Source organism: Etheostoma spectabile, chromosome 21 (genome assembly GCF_008692095.1).
Source record: "Etheostoma spectabile isolate EspeVRDwgs_2016 chromosome 21, UIUC_Espe_1.0, whole genome shotgun sequence".
In the NCBI taxonomy this organism is placed as follows: domain Eukaryota; kingdom Metazoa; phylum Chordata; class Actinopteri; order Perciformes; family Percidae; genus Etheostoma; species Etheostoma spectabile.
Window position 1 is genome coordinate 15,582,647 of NC_045753.1, and position 27,773 is coordinate 15,610,419.

The following is a 27,773-nucleotide window of genomic DNA, read 5'->3' on the forward strand; positions in this document are numbered from 1 at the left end:
ACACAATGACATTTTTGATAAATAAGCATCAGTTATGGGGGTATATTGACTAAGTGGGTAAAGGCAAATAATAGAACAGCTAGAACAGTCTGGTAAATTCAGAAAATGACAACTTTACTGTTATGCAGCCTTTAAAACCTGGAAAAGACACCACTTATGCCATATTACAATATCCAAAATCTAAGACAATATCCAAAATCTAAGACAATATCTAATCTCATATCACAAAATCAATATAATATTGATATATTGCCCAGCTCTACATTGTTGTATGCAAGTACTGTATCTATACAAACCATGCCTTTTTTTAAACATGTACAATGCAGTCATATAGGGTAGGTCTGCAGCATATGAATGAATGAATAAATGAATGAATTTGAAATGAAATAATGACTGTGTTAATTCAGCTTTAAATTGAGTGTTTTCACTTGCCAGATGAACAGTGTAGGAATTGTAACCCTTTGCCTTCATTGCTTCCCTATTTTTAAGGTACAGAAACTAATAAGACAAGTTAACAAAAACTTGAATAAGTCTTTGACCCGCAGATACCAGCGAGCACTTGTTCCAGGGCCTTTTTGCCTTACAGCCTAAACGAATGATCAGTTGGTTTGAGAGTCATAGCATGTAGCTGTCAAGCACACTCACATCCATAAAAAAACGTGCCATCTCTGCATGTTGCGGGTCTGTTTTAGTGTGTGTTTTATGACTATAAAAAGGGCCATAAGTTGTACACTGTCTACACCTTCACATTAACGTTAGAAGTCAGCACTTTAACCAACCAGTCATGGCTTAATTTAAAAGTGCAAACTCCAAACAATGAAAAAGCATTTTCTCACTGCGCTGTATACTCCTGTGATGACTGTGTTGTTAAAGGCCACTGTTCACCTCTAGATTCTTAAACGCTTATCTGTGCACAGTTCTTCTGTCATGTGTCTCCAGTTTCTCGAGAACCTGGTAAATGTTACATGAACTATCTGCTGCTCCATCTCCACTCAGCCTCTGTATTGTTTGTGTCCCCCGGGGAAATATGGCCCTGAAAATCTATTTTTCCATTGCAGTTCTTTTTCTCAGGAAGAATAAGTGAAAGAAAAAAGTGTTGTCGAGGCCCATCCCCATCTTGCCCGCCACCCCTCCCTTGTTGTTTTCTCATGGTGGATCCTTCCAAACCATCGGTTGTGTTCACAGAGGGATTAATGGTTTTTGCGAAGCCAGCCAACCCGTGGAGGGAACGGAGCCTTTGAGCGAATGAGGAACAGCTGGTCTCCCTCTGCTTGTGACAGCTTGAGTGTGTGTATGTGTGCATGTAGGATAGTAGCAGCTGACCTCTGCACAGGGTCAAAAGTGCCGCCCCTGGCCCAAGTGGACCTTAGGTCCTAGGTTTTCTCCCATCTACGGTGCTGCTATTAATTAATATTATGAGTTTTGGGGCGGCCTCTAGTTCACTCAGTAAGAGTGTTGTCCTGCAGCAGCCAGGGATTGAATCCGACCTGCGGCCCTTTGCTGCATGTCAACCCCCTTCTCTCTCTCCCTTTCATGTCTATCCACCATGACTTTAATAGAGAGAAAAGCACCAAAAAAAAAGCATTATGATTATGTCTAACACATGGTTAAAGTAGTTTTCAGGCTTCAGTGCACTTGTTAAAGTGCCCATATTATGAAAAAATCACTTTTTCTGGGGTTATTTTGTCTCTGGTGCTTCCACAGGACTACAAACTTGAAAAAAACTATCCATGCTGTTTTGAGTGATACAGGTTTCTGAATGTTGTCTGCCTTCAGTCTCCGGGTCAAAATCTGCACAACTTTCTACGTCACTAGCCAAGACGAGGTGGCAAACCGTAGCACATGCTAGCACTAGCATGCTAGCTCGTTCTCAATGGCAAAACACTACTACAACACACACTGGTTCACCATAATCTACAAAAGAACTACTTCCATGTCCTAGTTATCTAGCTGATGTGATCTTACCTAGCTACTGAGCATGTGTGACTCCCAACAAAGATAGTAAAGAAGTGAGATGTCTCACTCTGTAGCTAAAACAGAGACCTAAACACACAGGGTGAAAACAGGATCTGCAGCAATGTGCGGTACAACAAAAAATATGGTGTTTTTTGAAAATGAAACCATGTAAACCTATTCTGGTACAACCAAATTATGAACCTGAAAATGAGCATAATATGGCTGCTTTAACAGAGCATTTTGTGTTCCACATGTTTATTTGAAGATTAAAAGGATCCTAACAAAAGCTGGAAATGGCCAAAAAACACACTGAATTAGTTTTTAATTCAATCTGAATCAAGCAGTCCCTTTTTTTTGGGAGAATTATATTTCAGGTCACTTGTGTGTGTGTGTGTGTGTGTGTGTGTGCATGTGCGTGTGCGTGTGCGTGTGTGTGTGTGTGTGTGGTCAGGTTATTTTGGGAGATCACACGTTCATGTTTATTCTGCTAGTCTCCCTTTTCTGTGGCTGTTTTGTTTACAGGATAGCAACGGTGCATACTCACTGCTCGTGCTGTAAGAATGGCAGCACTTTGATATAATCTCCCCAATATCTGTCAACAATTCTGTCGTATTATTCCTCTCTCCACGGCAGCTGGGGAGGAGATTGGTTTTGTGCATGTTGAACTGCAACAGCTGCATCCACTAAAAAAGACAACTACCTCTGCACACCTCCCCAGTCCTCCTCTTCCTTTTTTTTGTCCCCCCTCTCTCTCTCTCTCTCTCTCTCACTCAGTGGTGGGCAGGTCACCCTGAATTATTCATCAGTGTGAAATGAAAAAGCTCATGGATATTGAATATCCCCTCTGAAGTGGTGGCCAACCTTGTGTTTTTTTTTTCTTCTTCTTTTTCTTTTTTTGCATCTGAAAAGCGTAAAGAGCGGCAGATCTCATTGCCAGGGTATTTCAAAGGTTAACCAATTGCTTTACCTTGCACACATATTTACTTTTTTCATGGTCTGTGGCCGGCGAGGAGGGGTTTGGGAAATGGAGTGGATGAAGAAAAAGATTGAGAAAGAGAGCAGATGAAAAGAATAGGAATAAAAAGGTAGAACAGTAATCGGTGGTCCTGTGGATATTTTTCTCCTGAAAGACCTCGCTCCTCTGACCACCACAGTGGGCCACCTCGTTGTGTTGCTGCAGCTGATTCGCTAACCTTTCATGTCGTGTGTTTTTAAGCCTGTTTCCTTCCTGGAATGAGTGTGCCTGTGGTCGATTGTGGTCATCCTGATCGACCGGTTGTCATTAGTTTCTCATGCGGCCCACTGTGTTCCTCCATTGTCCCCCTGCCTGGTCTTTTGTCCAGTGGTTTGATCTGCGGCCCACACTGCAAATCAATGCTTCTGCTTGCCATTCATTCATCTCTGCAGCCAGCAAACACAGCAGGGACCCTCAGATCTTCTCCTATGGGAGACCATATAAAATGGGCAGTGATGATGAGGAGGAAAAATCCTTTAAGCTTTAGAGTGTTGTTTTTTGTTTTGTTTTTATATTTCTGTGTTCACCTTTTTGCTGGTATTAGTGTCTTTATTTATCTAACAAGCAAGCTGAATGCTGTTTCCCTAAAGGACAGAGATTTGAAAAGACACCTCTATGCCAGAGATGGTGAGATAATGACTAAATATTATAAATAAAAACTACTCAAGGGGCGAGCCTTTCCTTCCCTGTTTGGTATGTTGTACATGCTAATAGGACATGGAGTGTTTAATTTGTTCAATAATATCCAAGCAGCATTAACCCTGCGTCACTCATTGGTCATTATGTTGCTACTACCCCTGTACCCTCTTAGTCATTACAGTCCATATTCCTCCATACCCAATTTCTACTGCAGCATAGACAATTACCCAGGAATCCTTTTAAGAGTATTCCCAAGCCGTACGAAGACCAAAAGTGCCTAGAGGAAGCAGCCAGGGCTTTAACTGGCTAACCTTTTCCAAAGAGAGAGTTGTAATGACTGACAATTGGAGAGGGAAGGGAATTTTATTTTCCGAGGAATAAAACAATTCAAATGATTTGTCTGCCAGGAAATGGTTTTGAGGCTCTGCATTTGTTTTTCGCATATTTGAGAACATCCTATTACTGGCAGATGATGGTGCTTTAGCTTAAGTGAAATAAATACAGGAAGTGGGGCAGTGTCGTTGGAGCTCGGAGGTGTTGTGTGTTCCAGGTGTTGTATTGTGTAACCCGAATGTAAACTCCAGTTACAGTGGGTTTGGGGATATGGTGGATGGTGGTGAAGGGGTCTGCTCTGCCAAAGGAAGTGTGAAATATCATCTGCCATGGTGGAGCGACGTGGATGAGGAGGTGGGTGCGACTTTCCTCCAGAGGATGTAGGAGATGAAGCAAAAGGGGGGTTATGATGATGAAAATGGCTGTAACTCTTTAGCAAAGTGAGCTTTAAAAGGCTGTAAGTGGACACCTCATAGTATCTGATGGCTGACTTCTGGTTGACAAGACCCCGCGACCCTGGTGTATTTACCATTAGGGAGCCCAGCTGGGCTGCAGCTTCGATAGGTTAATAGCCATGTGACAGCTTTGGGGGCCACAAGTGGGAGCTATTGTGTGTATGTCTGTGCATGCATTTTATTTACTCATGCACTCTGCTGAATGGCACGCAGGGGCCACACTTGGGAGGGTGGGACTCTCTGCTGCGTCTCCACTCTCTCTGCCAGGCCAGATGGCTCCTGTCACTGAGAGTGGAAGAGAAGCGAATGGAAGGAAAAGGGGAAAGAGGGAGCTCTGAGTCGCCCTTAACAGCGCTAGAGTGGCCCGTCCCCAGAGCCACCACATCTGGAGACCACCTGCAGCTGGTTCACCCTGCTTCCTCCGTCCTCGTCCCTTTCCCTCTTGCACACGTTTTTCCGGAGGGGGGAGGTGGGGCTGGTAGCAGTGATGTCTTTGGTCAGGCTGTGATTTGTTCCCATTTTTCAGCAACTTATGTGTGACTCTGCTTTGGGCAGAACGAAGGGAGAAGCAGGCGAGAGGGAGTGAAGTAGGGATGGGAGGAGGAGGCGGCGGCAGCAGCGTGAAAGCATAGCAAAATATCATTTTATTTTATGACTGCACTAGCCTCTGAGTGTTGTGGGTTTAGTATTTGTTATATTTCTTTTTTTTATTCCTCCCCAAGTAAAAACGCAGAGTGAGAATGTTCGTTTTTCTTCCCTTCGTTGTTGCTGCAACTGATCCAGAGGCCACAGGGGGACCATTCCTGCCTGGAAAATAAAGCCTGCTTGCCCTCCTTGGCTCCCCCCAAATAAAATTCACTCATTTGCATTCCCATGCTGTAATTTAACCCTCCTCTCTCGCTTTCTCTTTCACTATCTCACTGTTTTTCATCCCCACATCTTTTCAGCCCTGGTCCTTGCGGTTCTGCAGGGATTGGAACGTGGGAGGGGAAGCGAGGAGGGGAGGCAGAGAAAACAAAAGCAGAGTGGCAGTGTTGACTCAGGGTTGTTATCTGGACCGCTGCTAGGGGCTCTTGTGTATATGTGTGTGTGTTTCTACATACATGCCTGGGGGGGTTGTTTACCCTGAGTGCTGCCCCACAGCAGGTGCCTCTTGATGGATAAACCTGGGCCTCCTAAATAAATATTCACCGTTGGGAAATTAGACTTGCGTAACCAAAAACTACACTACTACTACCCGAAGAATTGTAACTTAGCATACTTTAAAGTGCAATGAAAATCTTAGAGGACTTTTGGATGTTTTTTTGGAGCAAAAGGATAACGCAGTTTGTAACTATGTTCTACTGTGACTGTGTTTTAGAAGAGCGGCTCTCTTGATATTTGGTTGAATGCTTGATATTTGGTTAAGCTCCTAAACTAAGTGGTTGAGTGAAAAAATGTTGTATGGCATTTGGCTCAGATTATATAACATTATTCAGTCACTGTGCACATTACAGGTAAAGAGCTTGTTGTCTATAGGAAAGAGTTGCCCAGTTATTATCTAGGGTCATTTTCAAACCAAAATTTTAATTTGCTCTGGTTAGAATCAGTAGATGAGTTAGTAAAGTTTAGCTAAAACTTGCAAAGTATTCCTTGTACTGTAGTTGGGTCTGATCACAAACAAACTGCTCCAGAGCTTGTTTTGTTTGTGCGGTTGTACAGAGTATAATTACTGTGTTCAGATCCGCCTAAACAAATCATACCAGAATGCAAAACTATGCATATTCAGATACCACTAGAGGTAATTAAGAACCTAGTGTGTTCTGTAATTTGAATTTGTAACTAATAATAAAAAAATAAAAGTGGTAATAAACCACAACATAGTTAAGAATGGAAAAGCATAGAAAGCAAGCAAACAGTAAAAGCTATCAGTGGGTATTCTCTAAGGTTTAACTGCTCCTGAGCAGATACCCCTGCTTACCCGAGTCCAGCATCGGAAATGGACCCCTGAACTTCGGGTCGTAATGTGGTCAGCTGAAGCCTCATCTCTAAGCGACTGGTTGGCTCGTTCTACCATTCGTTTTCTTAAAATCCCTTTAAGGGCTTTAGGGGGATTTAACATGGCTTCTACATCCAGCATCCTCTCAGCAGCCAAGTTTGAGTGCTTACAGGAAAAGAGCGCTTATAGTATAATTAGGCTGGTCAATGAAGAGGGCTCCCTCTCAAAGGTAAATCCACACGGACTGTAAGGTGGCTCAGGCCATTTGTCGGGTCTTCCAAAGCGTGACTGCTGCTTCTGGCGTCTTACTGTGCTAAAGGTCACGGCTTTAAGAAGAGAGATGGGAGTGTAGACTCTGAACTCTGAATTCTTTAACTCTGAGTTTGAAAAATGTATTATTATGCCGTTAAAAGAAAAATGCACCTAAGGAAAAATAGCTTTGTGATTCCTTTGCCGATATAAACCTGGATCTGTTGTAGTGTAAGGGTTTTAAGGCTCATACATCTTTTAACATAATTATACTTTTTATGAAGAAAAATACCCAATTTTTATTCTAAAAGGAGCAGATTGGAATAAACTGATTTTTCCCTAGATTTTACATCCTCGTGCACACCAACGCACCCAAGAAATGGTGGATCACGGTCGTTTTTCACACAATGACTGCTCAGAATGTCTTCATTAAATAGAAAATGAAAAGAAAAATAAAAGAATAGAAGAGAGGAGATATTACAAATGAGAAGAATATGAATAAATCAAAAACTCCCATAAGTTAAAAAATACAAGAAATTGAACTGTAGGAGTAAAAGATTTCATTGCATGGAATTTTAAAATAAGGTTTTCACCATGTTTTTATATTCAAACACAGACACATGATTAACTAATTAGCTTCAGATTTTAATTTGTTTTATTTCAAGTCATAACTCAGGTTGTGTAGTAATAACTGGGTGTGTGCACTGCAGGCACAAATACTTGTGCTCAGAGGTGTGGTTGCGGCTTTGCTTTATGGCAACTGAGGCTGAGGGACCAACAGATGTAGCCTTCAGTACTGGTTTAGACCCAAGTCTGGCTGCTCTACATCTGAAAGAGGAAGCGTGTGTTTGTGTGTGGGGGGGAAGCCGACGGGGGTGGGGGGGAAGCAGACCTGCTGTGCCAATCTGTTCTCATTTGTGTTCCTAGCCTCCTCCAAACATGTAACGACATGCACGTCATGAACTGCTGGAGTCAGTAGCGTATAGCTGTTTGTTTGCACGTCATCTGTCCCCTCTGTCCAGCTAACTTTTCCACTAAGACCTAAATCACTCTGGGCTCATCAGCCATGGCACCTGCTAAAGAAATCTGGAGAAATATCTTCAGGGAGCAAGTTACTGTAGGAAATTGCAAACTTGTGATTGCAAGAATTAACTCTAAATCAACCTGTCCCTTTTTTTCACCACAAAATTGTCAAAGTCGATTAATGCTGCAGTTTCATGCACAAAAAACTACTTTTATCAGCCAATGATCAAGCCTCAATCTCCACAAACAAGCTTTCCCAACTACAATGAGAAGGGCTGTTTACCTAGAACTGAGCTATTCATCGTACTTAACGCGCTCTTTTGATTGACAATTCTAAAGGTTACAAAAACCGAATCATCTCTTATCTGCCAGGAACTGAACCTCAACGATACCTGTGAACGGAGCAGCAGTGGTCAGATATAATCTTTAACTGCCTTTGTTGGAGCTCAATTAGATTTGACCTCTTAGTCTGTGGAGTTGGCAGTAATCGGTGGCCGTTCACAAAACCTCAGGTGTACTTTGATACGCCCTTCCTTCTTGTTCTTTTTAAAATATCTCCAACCTCACAGAATGGCTCTGTCTTTTGAGAAGCTGTGATCTGACATGTTCTATATTAACATATTGCTGTCAGTCAGCACCCCCCTTCTCCTCCATCCTTAATGTTATTGAAGAGAGAAATATCAGGCAGCTGTATCACCACACTCCATCAAAAGTGTGTGTGTGCGTCTGGCCGGCCTGCTGGAAGTGGGGGCTGCTGCCTTTGATGGTCACACTCCCTCAGATGTGTCATTGCTACAGACGGCGGAACGGCTGACATGCCGTGTCTCTGCTCGTTGGGCTCTCGCCGCTGAGAACCAACAGCCCTGATAGTCACCTAAACACACACACACACACACACACAAAAACACACTTGAAGTGGATACACACGATTATTCTGCACCAAAAAGAAAAGTGGATTCACACCGGGATGGACACATCCTCCCACCCTGTGAGTCAAAACTGCTCGGTCCGTTCCACCTTTCCACTTTACTGTCATTGATAATCAGTTGTGGCGTGTGGCTGTGCCGGGCTCTTTGTCTATTGGTCGCGCCTGTCATGCAGCCGGTGAGGTGTGTATATGTGAGTATTTATTTGTATTTGCGTCGCCTTGCTCTGGCTGTGTTGCAGAATTGCAGGGAGGCTCTGGTTACATTGTTATTCTAAACAGGGTGTTTTCAGCCACTCTTCCTCGCAGTCATTCAGCAGAGCGATCTGTCAGTTTGCTCCCCTCCTTCCTCTTCCCTCCAGGGACCAAACTGTGAACGTAACACACTCGGATCTGATGACTTCCCTGATGGTGCAAAAAAACAGCCAACTCTACAGCTGTAATGTTATTGCTAAAGTGGCTTGAATGTTGCATTGTTCCTCTGGTTTAAAGTGTGTGTGCATGTGTTTTGGTGCGTGAATTACATATTCAGAGCGAGGGTGGGGAGTGTCACTATTCCAATCTTTTCCCGGTAACCCGCAAAATGCCGGGTTGGGGTGGGAGTGTGTGGGTGGGTGGGTGTGTGCGTGTGTGTGGTTTGTGGGTGTGGGGTGGGGGGGGGGGGGGGGGGGTTGGTTGGGTGGTTTGTTGCGGTCTTGATGAATGTAGAAGAGCAAAGTAGGAAACAAATAACAAAGGGTGCGGGAGGTGAGGCTGGGAACAAATGAAGCAATGTGTGTGTGTGTGGGTGGGGGGGGGGGAGCAGGCATTCTAAAACACTGTGGAGTCCGATCCGAATAAACATAAAAAGGGGGAAGGAGGAGGAGGAGGAAAAAAAGGGGGGAGGGATTGTGCTTGAGTGTGTTATGTGTACGGATCCTATGAAATGAACGCAGCCAGGGAGTAAATTGTGCGAGCCCAGAGAACTCAGCTCTGCATGTTCGAGCTGCCACTTTTATTTTAGAAAGATTTTTTTTTCTGCCGCAAGATCTTTTTTTTCTGCCACTGCTGGTTTATAATCAGCTGAGACAAAAGCAGGAGAAAAGAGCCAAAGAGAGAGAGACATAGAGAAAGATAGAGAGAGACCCACAGTGAATAGATGTTGCGCAGCTGACAGCAGAGGAAGCGGCAGAGTTTCCAGCCATCACGCTCCCCGACCGCAGCCTTTTCTTCTTGGGAGATTAAAAAAAAAAGGACAAAAGCGTCCCCCCACCCCCTCACCCCACCATCTCCAACCCGCTACCGTCCGATCACCAGCCTGCACGTCGCTGTGTGCGTGCACATAAGGACGCCACTGGTGTATGGTGCTTTTCTCTCAGCCCCCAAAGGCATGGACTGAAGATGATGCAGCCGGGGGCTTAGTGAGAGATCGCTCTGCAAAAAAACCTTCCCCTCACCAACAGGGCCAGACCAAGAAGAGCAACTCCAGGGGAGGGGGGGAAGGGGGGGTTGAAGGAGTTGAGGAGAAGGAGAAGAAGAGAGAGAGGGGGGGGGCAGGGGGGTATCCTCCTTGGATTATTGCGGAGGGTCTTCCACTTCCCTTTTTTGTATTTTTGCTTTTTTTTTCCTCTCCACTCGCCTCAACCATCTTCTGTTTTTGCTGCGATGCGTAGTTTTTAAGCCGAAGGTGTGGAGCAACATTTTCCAGGCAAGCAGCATGTTTCCTGTTTTCTTTTCTGGATGTCTAATAAAGTCTGGCATGTGGGAGGTGGGAGGGAGGTAGGTGGAGAAGAGAGATGGGGGATGTGGATAAGAGGAGGGAGAAGGTGTGGTGTGTGTTGTGTGTGTGTGTGTGTTTGTGTGTGTGTGGTGTGTGTGTGTGTGTGTGTGGTGTGTGTGTTGTGTGGGTGTGTGTGTGTGTGTGTGTGTGTGGTGGTGTGTGGTGTTGGTGGTAGGCAAATAGTCCAGTATGTAGTAATTTCAAGTCCGCCTGTCCTGCTGCTTTCGCCCCGTGTTTTTTTGCTTCCTCGCGGTCTTGGGGTTTGAGGGCTCTCTGTAGCTCGGGGCAACGCAGACGAATAAAAAAGCGGGAAAAAGAAAGGAGGGGAGGTCCGGTGTGGTTGTGCCATGGATGCTGTTGACACCGACTTTGTCCTGTTGTGGAGTGTGGGCCTGGCCCCCCATGCACACCAGAGGGCACCATTAAAAACAGGCGTGCTCTCATTTTCTTGGCAGGGGATGGATTGGTGTGGCGGGCAGCCGGGTGGTGATAGGGGTGGGCACTGCGGTGCAGGACAAGTGGCCTTTGTGTGCTATTTTGGGAAGTGAAGGGAGGGAAGGGCAGGGAGGAGGCTTCCAACAAGGGTGCTTATACCCGCCCCCCATCACCCGCTTTACCCCCTCTCTTAACCACTACAACTCATGCAGTGACCTCGCCGTGTCACAGGCGGATGAAGTGTGTGTGGTGTGTGTGGTGTGTGTGTGTGTGTGTGTGTGTTGTGTGTGTGTGTGGTGTGTGTTTTGGTGTGTGTGTTGTGTGTGTGTGTGTGTGTGTGTGTGTGTGTGTGCAACTCAAGCATTTATTTAAGAGTAAATTTAAAAACACCTAGGCTGAACAAAGTGCTGTTGCTGTACAAAGTTATGTTAGTTATAAAACAAAGGAAGACAAACAAATATAGACACAATGAACATCATACAAACAACCTTCTATACAAATGTCCCTAAACTAAATCATACGCAAAAAAACAAAAATTGGTTTTAAGACAAAACTTAAAGATCCCGGCAGAAGAGGAGACCCTGAAATGAATGGGAAGTTTGTTGCAGAGTCTCGGGGCCACAACGGAGAGGATCACCCTTTTGTTTTCATCTGAGACTGTGGAATAGCTAAAAGGAACTGATTAGACGATCTTAGGTTCCTGGAAGAGTTCTGTAGGGTAAGGAGATTAGCAATATATAAAGGGGGCAATCAATCTAATGTCTCAAAAACAAGTAACGTTACCTTAAAATCAGTTCTACATTTGTACCAGTAACCAGTGAATATCAGGGAGATATGATCCCTCCTTTTGGTAACAGTCAACAGTCTAGCAGCCGCATTCTGGACAAGCTGCCTGCGTGATAAAGATGATTGGCAAATCCCAGAGTACAAGGAATTGCAGTAGTCAATACAAAACGAAATAAGAGCATAAATAAAAGTCTCCCAAGTCCTTACGACAGAGGAAGGATTTCAGTTTAGCAATAGTCCTGAGATGAAAAAAGCTACATTTGACAACAGAACTAATTTTTTTTGTATAATTGTAATGCTGGATCAAAAATGAAACCTAGATTTCTGGCAAAAGGGTGCACACTTCAGCCTAAAGTCCCCAAATTTTTTCAAAGTTTGTGAACTGAATTTGGAGGGCCAAACAACAAGACTCCCGTCTTACTCTCATTAAGGTGTTGTGTGTCTATATGTGTGTGTGTGTTGTGTGTGTGTGTGTGTGTGTGTGTGTGTGTGTGTGTGTGTGTGTGTGTGTGTGTGTGTGTGTGTGGGTGTTTTGGGTGTGTGTGGTGTGTGTGTGTGTGGTTTCAGTGAAAGAAGGAGAAAGTAGTAAATGAGTAATTCAGTACACGCTCTGGCAGAGTGCCATAAAAGGGGAGGAAACTCCAGCAAGGAAAACAAAGTGTTGTTTGACCCAAAAGCACATCTGTGCATTATGCCAAACTTCTCTGTTAATCCACAGTCAAGCTCCTGGCAGCGCTCCAAGGTTGTATGTGGGTTCCTATTCATTTGTTGCCACATCCATGCAAGTGCATTCTTGTTGTGTCCGTGTCTTCATGCAGATCTCACTTTGTCTTTGCAACATGCACACATGATTGCACACATTTTTCATGATTAGAGTTGAGGTTTGACAGCATATTCTTGAGTATGAACATAGTATAGAATCTTCTTATAAAATCCTTTTACAAATAGTTGGTCTAGCTTACTTACTTTTGCACAACTCGTATTTCTCGAGCTACTTTCTCTAAATACTAAAAGTCCCAAGTCATAGCTATGACGTGAATAAGCTTCAATTATTGATATGCATAAAAGTTAACTGGCAAGTTAAAACTACTGAAACTGGCTGGGTGATATTAGCGAGATAGTTTCACTAGAGAAAACTCACCAATGTGTTGATCTTGCTGCACTGCACAACCACACAATTAATTCACAAATGGCAAGTGATGTCAAAGGTTGTTTTGTTTTCTTTCTTTTAATAAATTAACTTTTTTACCCGAGCAACTGACAGCAGCCAAGTTTTAGTTTGGCCTTTTAGTAAGTTAGCTATCGTTAATTCACTGCAGCCGATTTCAAATGGCAACAATACATGCTGATTTATTATGAGAAGCCTGCAATCAGAATAGTTTGATGATTCCTCTTTGCTAATAAAAAGATATAACAATTTGTTAGCAAATTCAGCTATTTTGTCAACCTTGAACCAGTAAACAAAACCAAACCACACAACACACATGCCATATTTTCATATGATAATATTATCACCCCTCCATGGGCATGTTCCTCTACCCACACACAACCTCCTCCTGTTTGACTGGCTGCCTGTGTAAACCAGGGGATATGGGTCATGTCTCAGCTCAGTGCTGCTCAGGGTGGCACAGTTAAATGGCTGTGACTGTTGGCGGTCAGCAGCAGCAGCCACCCCCATTCAGCCTTGTTGTCAATAAGGAGCCACCTGCAAACAGCCGCTTGGGGTTGCTAGGTAACCTGTGGCAGCAGAAGATGATAACATGGTGGAGTATTTGGTCTCCCATTACCACTAAAGTAACTTGTGTTGCTGTTTTTTCTTCTCTCATCTCTGTATTTTCTTTTTCATCTCTTTCTGTCCCTCTTTCCCTCATGGAGGCAACATAACACCAGCAGCAGAGGCCAGCGGTAGGAAGAAACTCCTAGCTCCCTTCCCCACATAATGGAAACTCTGGCCTCATCTCCCGTTGCGCCGCTCTGCTGCGTCCTGCTGCCAGACTCTGACTAAGTGTTGCTGGCTTAGGAACCGCAGCTTCTAGCCCGGTTCCACAAGTATCTGTCTACAGAAATGATTAGAATTAAAATACTGATGAATAAGAGAGATTGGGAAACAACAAAAAAAGATAGTCTGATCTCATAAATGCTTGTGATCTACATCAAGTGGTTTAAGCCCTTTGACTAGAGACCTAGATTTCCAAAATAATTGTCATTGTGACTGTTTTTAGAGCCCTAACTGGGCTCACCACCTTTTATTACAGAGCCTTGAAAATATTTTAGTAAAATAATATCTAACAGTAATGAATATTATTTTTTAAACAATTTCAAGGCCGATTTCATCATATTGAAACCAACATAATAAATCTTTCAGAGCTTTTAGGAAGCTTTTATTCCATTACAAGTACACAGCTACCACAAACATATGATACAAGGGAGGGCTTATTGTTTCTAGTGCAAATACGTTAAGCAGTTAGGCGGAGGTGTGTTGTCCTGTCATTAGGAGATAAAAATGAGCAACATGTACAGAAAGATCGGCGGGATGCAGCTGGAAATGGAAAACTTTTATATTAACATCACTTTGAGCTCTGGTAACTTGTGTCACTGATTTGTTAAAGGGTTGGTTTTTGCCATTAATTGATTTTATAGATTATTCGCTAATGAAGAAAATTAGTTGCAGCCCTAGACCTGACAGAGTAGATCAGCAGGGGGTGTGTATGTGTGTGAACATGTGTTACATGCATTTATTCCTTTGGGAGGTAAACCCATGACAGCAGTAGCTTCTCTCAGTGAAAATGTACTAGTCTCAAATTGTCACACATTCGCAGCCTGGCAACAGTTTAGCAACAAGCAGAGGAAGCAAAAACACAGGGGAATGGAAATGAGGGCGATTAATTACTGAAATTAAGAGCACTTTGTCTCCCGCAGTTCTGACGTGACCCTCAACACTCCACAGCCCCCTGCCCTCAATGTGCATTTGTTGACATTTGATGTGTTGTATTTATCACATTCACATCATATAGTTGTTGTTGTTGTTATAGCTGTTTTCTTGACCAATAAATCATGGGTCACATTAGAAAAAGCTTAAAGGAAAATTCCGGCGCAAAATGAACCTAGGGGTTAATAGCATATGGGTACCAAGTCGACCGGTCTCTGTGATGTGTTTTCATGCTAATCGAATGGGACTAGTTTGAGCGCAAATTGCTAAGTAGCTTGTAACGCTAGTAGTAGTCAAAATAGCACCACATTTCCATGGTAGCATAATAAGGGTCCAGATATGTAAACCAAAGCATTGAGAACTTTGTAAGTGTACAGAAAGTTTATTAAAAAGATAGTTTATAAACACTGTACCGTTCGCGTATGCAGGCAGGCGCCATCTTGGGAAAACGGTCATGACCAGTCGAACGCCGAACACCGTGCTTGAGCCATGTTACTGGTTACTGGTTGCAAGGTGTTTGTGGTCCAACTGGTCCCCATGAACAGTCAACTCGGTACCCTTGTGTTTTTAACCCCTAGATTCATTTTGCACTGGAATTGTCCTTTAAAGAATATCACTTCTCATATTCAGTGAAGGTGATGGGTGCAAAATCTAGCTGGTTCTCAATGGCAGAACACTGCTACAACACACATTGGTTCATCATAATCTACAAAGGAACTAGTTCCATGTCCTTGTTCTGCAGATATTCCAGAAGTGCCCCTCATTTAGAAGAAGTCTCCCAGCTAATCCTGCCTCGTACTGACCAAAGTTGGAAAAACAGTTAGCTAGCCGATGTTGTCATTACCTAGCTACTGCGCATGTGCGACTCCCAACAAAGATAGTAAAGAAGTGAGATGTCTCACTCTGTAGCTAAAACAGAGCTCAACACAGGGTGAAAACAGGATTTACAACAATGTGCAGTACAACAAAAATATGGTGTTTTTTGAAAATTAAACCATGTAAACCTATTCTGGTACAACCTCAAAATACAATTATGAACCTGAAAATGAGCATAATATGGGCGCTTTAACAACCGAATGTAATAAACTAAAACATGAAACAATATTCCGGATAATTATGTGCTTGCTGTCAATATCACCATAGAGAGAAAAAGAGCTGAGAAGGGTGTTGCATGCATCTGTGTCTGAATGCATCAGAACCCGGGTATTGTGCAGCTGACAAGCCCAGTGGTTCTGGTTAAGACTGGTTTGATGTACATGCTGTCAGTTTACCACAGGGGGAGTGTTGCCTGTCACCTCTTCCCTTGCCCGAATATCTTCTCTCCATCAAAATCACCAGAATGAGAATCAATCTGTCACACAGGAGGACACACACACACACACACACACACACACACACACACACACACTCAGAGGCTGCTAGAAAGACAGAGCAAGAGTGATGGAAAGAGAAAAAAATATGTAAAAATGGAGGAGAAGGAATGTCAGGATGACATGAGTAAGGAGGGCAGTGATTACAGCTGAGGAATGATAGCAGAGGTGGGGAAGAAATCTTACGTGAAAAGCGAGATAAAGGAAGGAGAAGCGGATACACGGTGAGCGAACACAGATACAGAGCTAGACATCGGCAGACAGGAGGAGCTGTCAGAAGATGCTATCATACAGGGAGTGATCTGGCAAAAATGCAACGCTGCCGACAATGTGGCGAAATGTAGCAGAGGAAGAGTCGGTAAGAGGGAGATTGAAAGAGTAGGAAACTCAAAAGGTCAGAGAGAAACTCATTGGATGATTCATGGAGTTCAGCCTGTCTAACTTCTGCCTGAGGGTTCGACGCAGCTTGCCAGCTGCTCCTCTCTCCTACTGCCTCACCCACAGATTCTCTCACCTACACACCCACGGCTGTCTGTTATCTGTATGCCAGTAACTGCTGCCTCACATGAAGCAGGGGGAAGGTTACAGGTGTTCTGGATCTTTTTTGTGAGTCTAGGAGGGCTGTGCATGTTACAAACTTGCAATACCTTCATCAATATTTTTTATATATCACCTTTGAATTAAATGACTGTGTTGTGAAAGAGGTTGGTTGGAGTGCTGAAATCTATTAACTCTGCAGCCCTAGTCCCTAGCCTCTTTTGTCTTATTGGTTTGGTTTTTACTGCACTTTTATGATTGAGTTTGAGCAAACAAGCTCTGATGAACCCACCATGCATCTGCCCGCCAATAAATGGCAGGCATAGTTGGCAACTAGCTGGTGAGAGACTGGTGGAGACCAAAATAAAGGGAAGTGAACATTGGACTTAAATTCATCAGGTGGACTGAAGCATTTTACCATTCAAAATCAATGTTAATGTTATGTTGTTAATGTCTCTGTGTATGCTGGTTGTGGGACTATTTATTAACACATCAGTCACAACAACTTTTGTTCATAACTGTATATGTCAGCTTGGCATTGTGTCAAGTGTCATTTTATGCAAATCCATCGAGCTGACATACTGTGGGGTTGTACATTACGACACTGGAGAGTGTTTGGATTATTGATTAGTCAATGTATTGCTTTTAGAATAAATAGGTTATTTGTTTAGTCTATAAAATGTCAGCTGTTAGTGGAAAAAGTCCATTTAATTAAATAGCTCAAGGTGATGTCTTCAAAGTAGCAGATAAGCCTTATATTTTAGATGCTGGAACCAGTGAATGTTTTGTATTTTTCTTTGATTAATAACTCACGATTAATCGCTTATCCTAATTGCTTTTTAATTTTCTATCGATAGAATGGAATAATTTGCTAATCATTTCAGCACCTGAATGTATGCACCATCTCAGATGTGGTCAGGCACTAAATGATAGAAATGCTACAAACACTTTGCTCAGTTTGGTGTAACGGACTCGGTCTTCATCGCCCAGCTGCCACCATTAATATTCATCGTGCTGTCAGTTGCAGATGTGGCCCAGACAGCCGAGTCGCCACGCCTCACCTTTCCCGCCATCATGTCACCCGTCTTGAACAGCGAGTGTGATAAGTAGGCATGGAGGCAGTGATGGTGGTTGGTCGTGGGCTGTGGGCGAGGAGAAGGAGGGGGGGGAAGTGGTTGTCTGTCTGTCAGGAGAGAAAACATCTCCTCTGCCCTTTGCACCAAGACTGCGAGGGGGGTACCGGCGTTTGCGACTCCAACCTCAACTATCAGCACAGATGCTAGTTGTGCCAAAAACCAAGTGCATTAAAACTGGCAGCTAAAGCTTCTTAAGGGATCACCATGACAATAGGTGGAAGGCATAAGGAGACGACACCTCCGCTTCAATCCTCGCCCTGCCCTGAGAGGCTACGCTGCTGGACTGCACGCTTTCTGTCAGCTTTATCTGCATTCCTCTCTCCTGTCATTTATGTGCTTTCACTTGCTCTCCTTTCATCCTCCTTTTCTTCTCTGATATGTCTCCTGGGAGCTCTATCGGCTAACAAGCAGTGTTTAGTTTATTTTTATGCATGCTTGTTTTACAATTTAATTTTACTTTTCCCTGTCTCGCTGTTTTTCTTCCCCTCCCACCTGTTTGTTTCCCTACTCTGCGTTTCAGCCTGTTTGTGCAACTTTCTCAATCTTAAATCTCCTAATCTCACCTTTATCTGCACTAATAAGCTCCATCTGATGCAGTAATCCCACAGAGCATGTCCCTAAGTCTGATGGAGTCTGACGTCATTGTAATCTTCAGGATAACTTTAACAGCACACAGATGCACCCCCCTGCATTCTCACATGCACAGAGTGAGGTCACTCTTAGACTCTTAGAGCATCCAGATGCTGATCTTAGCAGCAAATTGGAAGAGAGCAGTAAAACACTAGATAAGAAGGTGATGTCATGAAATCCCACAGAAACACCCATAGGGGATCTTGCTGGCTTTTGGATTGACCTGTTTTGTCATCTTGGACATATTCATAGTTGCTGAATTAGAGAGAAGATCATGACCTGTGCGGTGTTAGGGCACTAGTACTCACTGGGGAACAGTTGCTTTCCTTCTCAGGTCCATCCATCCTCTGGCTGGCTTCTGAGCCGTGCACCGCTCAGAAGCAGCATGAATATTGATGCTCCTTTCTTGTTAACATTGTATGAAGCAGGGCTCGTAATTGTCTGTCTTCTCAGTGAGACACGTCTTCCTCAGTGGGACGTGTGAGAAGGTTGGCCCACTGGGGAGCTAGGCTCTTCTCGGCTCTCTTCAGTTTAAGTGAGAAAAGTGGCGAGAGGGAAGAAGAAAGAGTCGAGACCAAGCCAGAATTGCGACACACACTTTGTTAAGTGCGCTGAAGTGCAGATGTGAGTTGGCTGGCGGTTTGTTGTTTCAGGCTTGTAGCCTTTTCTCTGACGCTCTTCATTTCAATGATACATGACTCTTTTGAGGCAGGGCAGCAGTGAAGCTCATTTCTAAAGGTGTAGTTTGCAGCTTTCCTCTTTTTTTCTTCTTCTATTCCACAGTTGCTGGTTTCACTCACACCGAGGAAAATGTAGGATTCTCTCCCTTGAACTGAGAAATGAGAACATAGTGTGTGCGTGTTAGTGTGCAGTTGTCATTCGTACACGCAAAGGAATATATTACTCTTGGTTTTAAGGTATAAAGTGCGCGTGTGTGTGTGTGTGTGTGTGTGTGTGTGTGTGTGTGTGAACCTGTATGACCTGTGTGATGTAAGTGTTTGGGAGCTAGAGGATTCCTGTAAGTGAGGCTGTGGTCTAATCTAGTCCTGAGTAGGTGCATTGATTTATTGAGCAATGCTTGGTAGTTTGGAGAAGCCCTGCTTCCTGCTGTATCCTAATCAGCACATGGGCACCCTCACACACACAGGAGGTTATTTTCATTTAAGTCTTCTTCTTCTTTAAGTCTTTTATTTTTCAAGAAAACAGTGATGAAAAGAGCTGATTTCAGTTGGCAGGAGAATGTCACTTGCTGATTTTGAGTCTGATAATTTGATTTTGCACAGTGGGTGTATCTTCCGGTAGAACTTTTGTGTGCTTGTCTATTTGCATTTTTAATTGTATAGTAGTTTATTTTTTATTTGTGAGCGTCTTCATAATTTTCCTAACCATATCACAAATAGAAAAAATATATATAAACTTAAAGGGTGTGTTCACCTAATTTACAAGACAAGAATATATCACTCAAACCTAGTGGTGTCTAGCCATGCAGATTGTTTTGGGGATAACCACCCCTGAAACTTATATTACAACCCCATCAATGACAAATTATATTTGACCAAACAACAATACTATTTCTGTATTCTCTTGTACTAATAGCTAAAATAATCTTCCTTCTCTTCTTCATCTATCTCCCAAGGTATTCGGCCCCAAATCATGAACGGGCCAATGCATCCTCGCCCCTTGGTGGCGCTTCTGGACGGGCGCGACTGTACCGTGGAGATGCCCATTCTGAAAGACTTGGCAACTGTCGCCTTCTGCGATGCTCAGTCCACACAGGAGATACACGAGAAGGTAGATATCACACACTGCCCTTCACTTTTGCAGTTCTCCATCAGAGCAGCAGCAGAAAGTTAATGGAGAGATGGAGCCTGTCACTCACTTATGCTTGCCTCTTTCTTTTCCTATCACATCGCTGATATGTGAAGCGCATTATTTTGGCCCCATATGCACTTGCCAGTTAAAATATAGTGGCTTCATTATGATTTAATGTCACTTTGTGGTACAGAGCGCAATGCCTATCAATGCCATTGTTCTAATAGAGAGTCTTGTATAGCGGGATGCAGTGTAATTACATTGGCTTGTAGAGGCTCTTTATTGCTTTTCATGCAGCGCTGCAGCTGCAAAACAATATATGGCTATGGAGATAGGTATCGCCGTTCTGCTATCTCTCCATCTGCAGAGGGAGTGAGAGCCGCTACATCTTTCCTCTTGCTGTTTTTATGAAAATGGGACATATTAAAAACGAAGTATTTGCATAGAGATCAATTCAATCAAAGACCTTGGGCGGTGAAGAGATGGGGGAGCGGATAGCTTTTTGTTTGTTTTAACACTGCCTTATCAGGAAAACATGATTGTAATGTTCACCTCGCCAGCATATTCAGCAGTTCACAGTAATAACTTGCAGTCTAGATACCCAGAGGGGTGGTGTAGATTGAAAATGTCCAATCTTATTTTTCTGGGGCATGGATGCGGAGATGCAACGTTGATAATTCAGGGAGTTTCAGTTTAATGTTTTCAGGCCAGACACCAGCTGCCACACTCTCCTCCATCCCCACCAGAAAATACAGAAACTCATGGGAAAGGCTTGTCAAGGGTGGAATATGAAAGTGGCTCAAAGTTATGTCAGGTCCTCTACCCGTAATCCCTTATTTCTCGGGTGATAGGGCCATGATGAAACGCACAGCCAAATACTGATCAAGATCAAGTTACAGTCAACTTCAGTGAGACCAAACCCTGCATGCACCACCTGCGCTACAACATCCAACATTCTCACAGTTGTCCTGTCTCACAGTCACATGTGGCTTATAAAAGCTAGATGACAGCCCATATGGCATAGAATCTACATTGTACTGCCTGACTGACAACCAATTGTGGTGTTAAGATTAGGTCTGCAAAGGTGTGTATGTATGTACTGTATGTGTGTATGTATATATATATATATATATATATATATATCATCAATATATATACACACATTTTTTATAATTATTTACTTTGCCATGTTTGCTTCATTTACAAAAACAAATATATTTTAAAAACGTTCCCATTAACCACAGCTTCCTCTTAATAACATTCTCTCTATTGTAATGCACTTTTCATTCCCATGTCACTTTAAGAAGTGTCAAAAGCTAAAGAGCATAATTTTGAAAAAACATCTTCTGGAGAAAGTCTGTTCTCAGAGTTATAACCAGCTCCCTTACCCGCTACATCCACACTGCTCACTAGTGGGATGACCTCATGCCCATAAAATCTCTTCCCAGTAAGCCATGGAGAGACACACACACACACACACACACACACAACACACACACACACACACAAACTGTACAGTACATGTATCACCAAATCAAAACTCCTTTCCAACACTATACTGTCTCTCACTCTAACCCAGGCCAAAAAAGGAGGCCTCACTGCTTTGCCAGAAAACCCCAAGCATCAAAAACGATAGACGTTAACAGCAATAAGCTTTGGTTACTGTGCAGAGGGGATATAGATTGGGTAAGAGTTTCCATTAAGACACTACATTCAGAGTGGATTTTCCCTCAAAACAGCTTCATTGCTCACCCTAAAGACTCCTTCCCAAGCTCAAAAACAACACTAGGCAGAGTGTGTGTGTGTGTGTGTGTGTGTGTGTGTGTGTGTGTGTGTGTGTGTTGTGTGTGTGTGTGTGTGTGTTTGTGTGTGTGTGTGTGTGTGTGTGTGTGGTGTGTGTGTGTGTGTGTGTGTGTGTGTGTGTGCGTGGTTGCGTGCATTGTACGACTGGTTGTGGACTCTTATGTGTTTTAACCTTGAACTGCTATCTGAACTGCCAGTCCAGGACACTGCTCTAATAAAAGCTGTATGGAGATTCAGAGCTATTCTGCTAATCACAGGAAAGATGCTGGTGTTTGGCTGGTGTTGTTATTTTGCCGCTGACAGGAGCTGTGGCTGATACTGAGCAGGGAAAGCGTAAATCCACATCAGACTGAATCACAGGCCAGGTTACCTTCTTCTTCTCAAGTAGCAGAGGAGCAGCATTTCACAGTGACACCCTCCTGCCATGACCAGTGTTGGGAGTAATGCATTATAAAAGCAATGCAATTACAGTAATGTATTCCTTCATGCTGTAACACAGTAATGTAATGCATTACTAATAAAATTGCAATCTCAGTAGCGTGAGTTACAAAGCATTTTAACGCAACATTTGGTGGTGTTTTGTCGTTTTAAGAATTCACCAAAACTATTGCTGCAATTAAATGGTTGAGATGACTGCAAAGACGGATGCATTTGCGAGATGGACATACTCCCATTATTTTCAGGAGTTTTTCACTCTGCGTTGAAGCGAGGTGCTGTCCTGTCACTCTTTCCGTAATCAAACAGTCTATGGGTCAGAGCCAGAACCAGACCACATCTGTGTCCCAACAAATATCTGTACATCAGTGCGGATAGCCGTGTGTCCGAGCAACAGACAGATATAAACATGTCAGGAGTTAATGTTCAGGCTTGCTACGTGTAATATGATTATATTTTATCAGCGTCGGAAAGTAACTATGCTGTACTTCAGTACAATTGTATGGTACTTTTAAGTAATGCAAAAGTAGTGTAAAGCATTACAATTAAGAGAGTAATATTGTAATATAACTAATTACTCTCAAATGACAGTAACTAGTAATCTATAATAGGTAACACTTTACAATAAGGTACACAAAAATGTAGGTATTTATTGAGGAACAAATGGTTAGTAGCACAACGGCACTAATGATTAGTTACTGGTAAACGGACTGGTAGCTACTGTTAAAGCAGTGAGTAAGGACTGGTTAGCTAATGATTTGTTACTGATGGACTGATTCAAGCACTTATGATCAGTTGATATAACCATCTGTTTCTCATTCATTCCTCATTCGTTCCACAGTAACTACCTACATTTTTGTTTACCTTATTATAAAGTCTTACCGTATAATGTATTACATTTTCTAAGTAACTTGCCCAACACTTCATGACTGAATTCCTACTTTTTTATCTTGAGGCAAACATTTGGTGATTTTCCTCAAAAAAACCGCACCACCCTGTGTTTTTTTATTAAGTGCTGGGAACATTTTTTTTCCTATTTATATAGCCCATAATTGCAAGTTTGTCTCAGAGGGTTTGTATAATATGTCTAAAATATATCACATTCCTGTTCTAGACCGTCTTAAAGAATACTTAAAAAAATTTGCAACAGAGAAGGTACCACTCTTCCATGATGGACTGATGCAATTGCTGCATGTACCGATCACTGATCACAGAAAAACAGAAGTGCAGTACAATTAAGTAATGCGAAGCAGCAATGCTATGTTACTTTATGATCTTACTTTTGATCTGGACCAAGTATTAAAAAATGTTGGGATTTGTTTTTCCTGATTGCTGTTATATCACTCAAGCATTTTATTCCTGGATCTAAATGGGTCAAAAGGCCATCTGAGTGCAGTCATTTTTTTGACCTGTCACATGCTATCATCTCTTGAGGTTTATCCTGCAATCAGCAGCTGCCTTGACCTCTCTCTCCAGGCAATTTCCCAGATCCTTTGTCAATAAACACCCTCGGGGTATGAGTGTAATTATGATGACCATGCGGAACCGCTGCCCCCCTGAAATAATACAATTAATTGTTCCACTTCAGCGCAGGTCTGTAAAAAGACAGTGTGTCAATGCTGCGAGTGACCATGTGATGTCTGTAGTTCCCCTTGCTGTGAAATCTTAAACATTTTCTTAAGTGGCCGGAGTCATGGCTTCTCTGGAAGGAATGTGATCTTGTGATTGTCATGACTTTCTTATAATGGACTAGTAGGGATGTTGCGTGCATGGGCATTCATTCATTCAGTAATCTCACTACATTTTGTGAATGTTTGTGTCTGCAGGTGCTCAATGAAGCAGTGGGAGCCATGATGTACCACACCATCACCCTGACTAGAGAGGACCTGGAAAAGTTCAAAGCCCTACGCATCATTATCCGCATTGGCAGCGGCTACGACAACATCGACATCAAGGCTGCTGGAGAGCTCGGTACGAATTCTCCGCAATCACTACTAAAACATAACCAGTATCAAGATCACACAGTTGATAGTGACTTTGTCTACAGAGAGACTGCTCCCGAAAGCATTTCTACTGTTTACTTGTTGTTTTTTTACTTTATGGACTTTCAGAACGGTATCAAAGGCTGAATTAAAGAGTCCGATAAATGTCCGACAGCCCACTGTAAGCCAAAATGTTCAAAGAGACAGAAAGGGAAAGAAGCACACAGAGAGAGGAGAGTTCAGTCTTGTCTCTGAACCACCACCCAGGCTTATATCAGCAGGCTGGTGGCTCAAACAGCCCTTACAGTTGACAAAGCTGGCATTTTTCTGCCAATACGAGATACTGTGTCTAACTGCCACCCACTCACCGAAGGCGCTCTGCCTCGCAACGCAGGAGTCAAAAGCTATCATGCCTGGAGAAGGCGGCGCTGATATGGCGGCTGTTCTAGGGGAGAAGAAAAGGGGCCATTGATTGAGCAGGTTCTGGCTATTTTTTGCTGTCCAGAGACGACTGTGCTGTTACTTCGAGATACAGAGTGGGATGAGAACATTAGAGGAGAGCAAGGGCAGGCAAAAGTGCTTAAGTGCCGATAATGGAAATCTTTTTGTTGTTGGAGGACAGGCAAGGTAATACCACAAGGTCAGAGGTTTGAATACTCTGAAGGTAACAGCATTATGAGCATTCTACTGGAGAAAACCTTGACAGAAAGTGGCTTAAACTTGCTTCATTATCTATGTGCACAGACGTTTAGATAGAAGAGATATCTCAATTCTCTTGACAATATGTATTCAATGAAGTGCAACCAATTTATTAGCCATCAACCCAGTATCTTTAACTGGTCATCCTACTAACAGGGCAATTTATATTGGAAAAATACTGTAATTAGAATTATGACATTGATTTCAGACACGTTTTTTTGCGAGATTAATTGTGTGTGTTTGTTGTTCTTTCTTTAGGCATTGCTGTGTGTAACATTCCCTCGGCAGCTGTGGAGGAGACTGCAGACTCCACCCTGTGCCATGTCCTCAACCTTTACCGACGGAACACCTGGCTCTACCAGGCTCTCCGGGAGGGCACGCGAGTTCAGAGCGTGGAGCAGATCCGCGAGGTGGCGTCCGGCGCCGCCCGCATCCGTGGCGAAACCCTTGGCCTCATTGGCTTTGGTTAGTAGCATTTATTCTGTATTCTGTTACTTTTTTTCACTCCCTTTTTTGCCCTCCGTTCTGTGTTTTCATATCCTCTCACCGCTTAGTGTGCCTTCTGTGTTCCTGTCCTGATAAGGTTATTGTTTTCCCTCTGCCCATCCCACAGATTATCTCAAGGTTGTCTGTGTTGCCTCCCTCTGGACTGGCTTCCTTTTCTCTGCCACACTGTTCTCTCATCCCGCTGCTCTAATGCTCACCATTATATCTCCTTAATTCTCTCTTGTTGTGTTTTTGACTCTTCTTCTCTGTCACTGCAGCCCCCCAACACCTTGCCTGCCATAATCAGGCCCCTCATGGTAGACCTGGATTTTGCCTGTGTGTGTTTGTTATAGTGTGTTTCCCTCTAAACACCTGTTTTAATGCTGATTGTATGTGTTTGTGCATCATTCTACGCTGTCTCAATATTAGTGGGCTGACAGATGCTTTGTCTTCTCAAAAGCCTTTTCTAGAGAGCCACCTTATCTCTGTGTCCACATACACTTTCCCCCCTCCCTCCCCCCTCCCTCCCCCTCCCTCCCCCTCTACATGTCCCAGACGGCCTCTTAGACTCACTGTACCCAAACTGCAGGTCCTGGCAGGGAGAATGCCCCCCCTCCGTACCCCCAAATCTATTTCTTTCTGCAGAGGATTGGGGAGAGCGAAGGCCACCTGGTGTTTGTAGGACTCCGCACATACAGCCAGCTGCAAAAACTCTGCAGGCTGCAAAAAAAATGCTCTTGCTTTGGGGCAATAATAGACTTAGGAGTACTTCAAATACCAGTCACGCCAATGTATTAGGCCTTTACACTTTTACTGTTAACTGTTGGGACTGTTAGGAATTTGTTCATTTGTAATAGAATAGAATAGAATTGCTCCCTGGATTGTTTTAAAATATCAATGAGATTAGCTCCCAGAAATAGCTACGTTGAATTCCCTTTCCTTAGCATTTCTGTGTAAATGATCAAGGAATGATACTTTTATCTGGGGAAAGCTACCTTTTTATAGAAGATTTTAGATCAGTTTGATGATCGGATACTTTATTTTTGCATTTGTCACATCATATTATCATCTGTCGATAATGTAAAATATCTTGATTAATATAATAACAGAGACCCAACCAACCATTTGTCTTTGACAGCCAGCTGCAGACATTAACACTGAATGGACTGTTCTACAAAAGTAGCATTCTTTCCTTCATGTTGTCTTTGACCAATCATCAACACATCTGCCGCATCACCACCCCGTGGTGAGGATTTCACATTTGAGTGCAGAGTGTCATCCTCGTCCTTTAACTGTGGATAAATTAGCAACACAAAGCAAGAAAGCTGTGTGGCAGACCCTCTTAGGGAGAGTTGGGCTTAGAAATACAAAAAGGATACAAACTGTTTTTAATTCTCCGGTATCTCCACATGAAAGGAAAAATCACCACACAAACAATAATAGTTTTCTAATAGTTTTATAGTGCTACAGAACAGAATTGGAAATTAAGAGATATTTGCATATACAGAAAACATCAAGTGTAAACACTGGACTTCAAAATCAAAGGGATGCCGTTGCCCTCTAAATCCACCACTTTGCACCAATTTTCCAACAATCACACAGGCAAAAAATCAAAGAAGCACAGATGTCTGTTTCAGACTAACTGAAATACTAATTTCCATGCTTCTGCTGTTTTTTGTATTGCTCTTTAAATCTGCCTGCACACAGCTGAATGGAACAAGGTAATGTGTGCAAAATTTAAATTAACTGAAGCAGAAGTACACAGGGCTAGATAGGACACAGTAATTCAAAGTTGATTGTAATCCATCAACATTATTGAAAAATGAGTGATTTCAGTATCATATGGAGTCTTTATGCTGCCGTCTCTTATTGGCTGAGATTGAACGAGAAAAAAAGACTCTCCTCAACTTTGGAGCTTCAGATTAGGACATAATGCTCCATCACAAAGAGAGGACTTGGACAGTGTAAAGCACCTTTTTGATCTTTTTCTCCAGCAACAACACCCAAATCTCCATCACCCTCTTGCAGCTGCTGCTGCTGAACAGTAGCTGGCATCTCCAGCAACAGAGCGGAGGCTCGCAGCCTAGACAACAAATGGCTGTGAGAGAGAGAGGAAAACTCTCTTACAGCCTTAACTAGAAACCAATTACCTTTCTTCTTATGTGTATGTGCACTGTGCACATAAGTAAACATAATTCACTTCTCTGTGTTTCCTCAGGTCGTTCGGGCCAGGCAGTGGCGGTGCGCGCCAAGGTTTTCGGCTTCAACGTCATCTTTTATGACCCCTACCTGCAGGACGGCCTGGAGCGCTCCCTGGGTGTCCAGCGCGTCTACACCCTGCAGGACCTGCTCTACCAGAGCGACTGCGTCTCCCTGCACTGCAACCTGAACGAACACAACC

General features: G+C 43.2%; 1 protein-coding gene and 1 long non-coding RNA gene across 9 annotated transcripts in view; one reads left to right on the top strand and one right to left on the bottom strand.

The window, feature by feature from the left end:
- Positions 1–27,773, top strand: part of ctbp2l (C-terminal binding protein 2, like) — a 96,729-nt gene that overhangs the window by 58,167 nt on the left and 10,789 nt on the right. For all 8 annotated transcript variants that reach the window (XM_032501390.1, XM_032501394.1, XM_032501391.1 and 5 more), the window contains 4 exons: positions 19,792–19,946; positions 24,032–24,176; positions 25,145–25,351; positions 27,591–27,773. The exon at positions 27,591–27,773 is cut by the window's right edge and continues 32 nt beyond it. In XM_032501390.1, the coding sequence (XP_032357281.1) occupies positions 19,792–19,946; positions 24,032–24,176; positions 25,145–25,351; positions 27,591–27,773 (690 nt within the window). The remainder of the gene's footprint in view (positions 1–19,791; positions 19,947–24,031; positions 24,177–25,144; positions 25,352–27,590) is intronic.
- On the bottom strand, positions 14,718–22,806 carry LOC116670812 (uncharacterized). The gene is made up of 3 exons (XR_004327131.1): positions 22,795–22,806; positions 19,662–19,666; positions 14,718–14,963 (listed from the first exon to the last, which is right to left on the bottom strand). It is a non-coding gene; the product is annotated as an uncharacterized LOC116670812 (long non-coding RNA).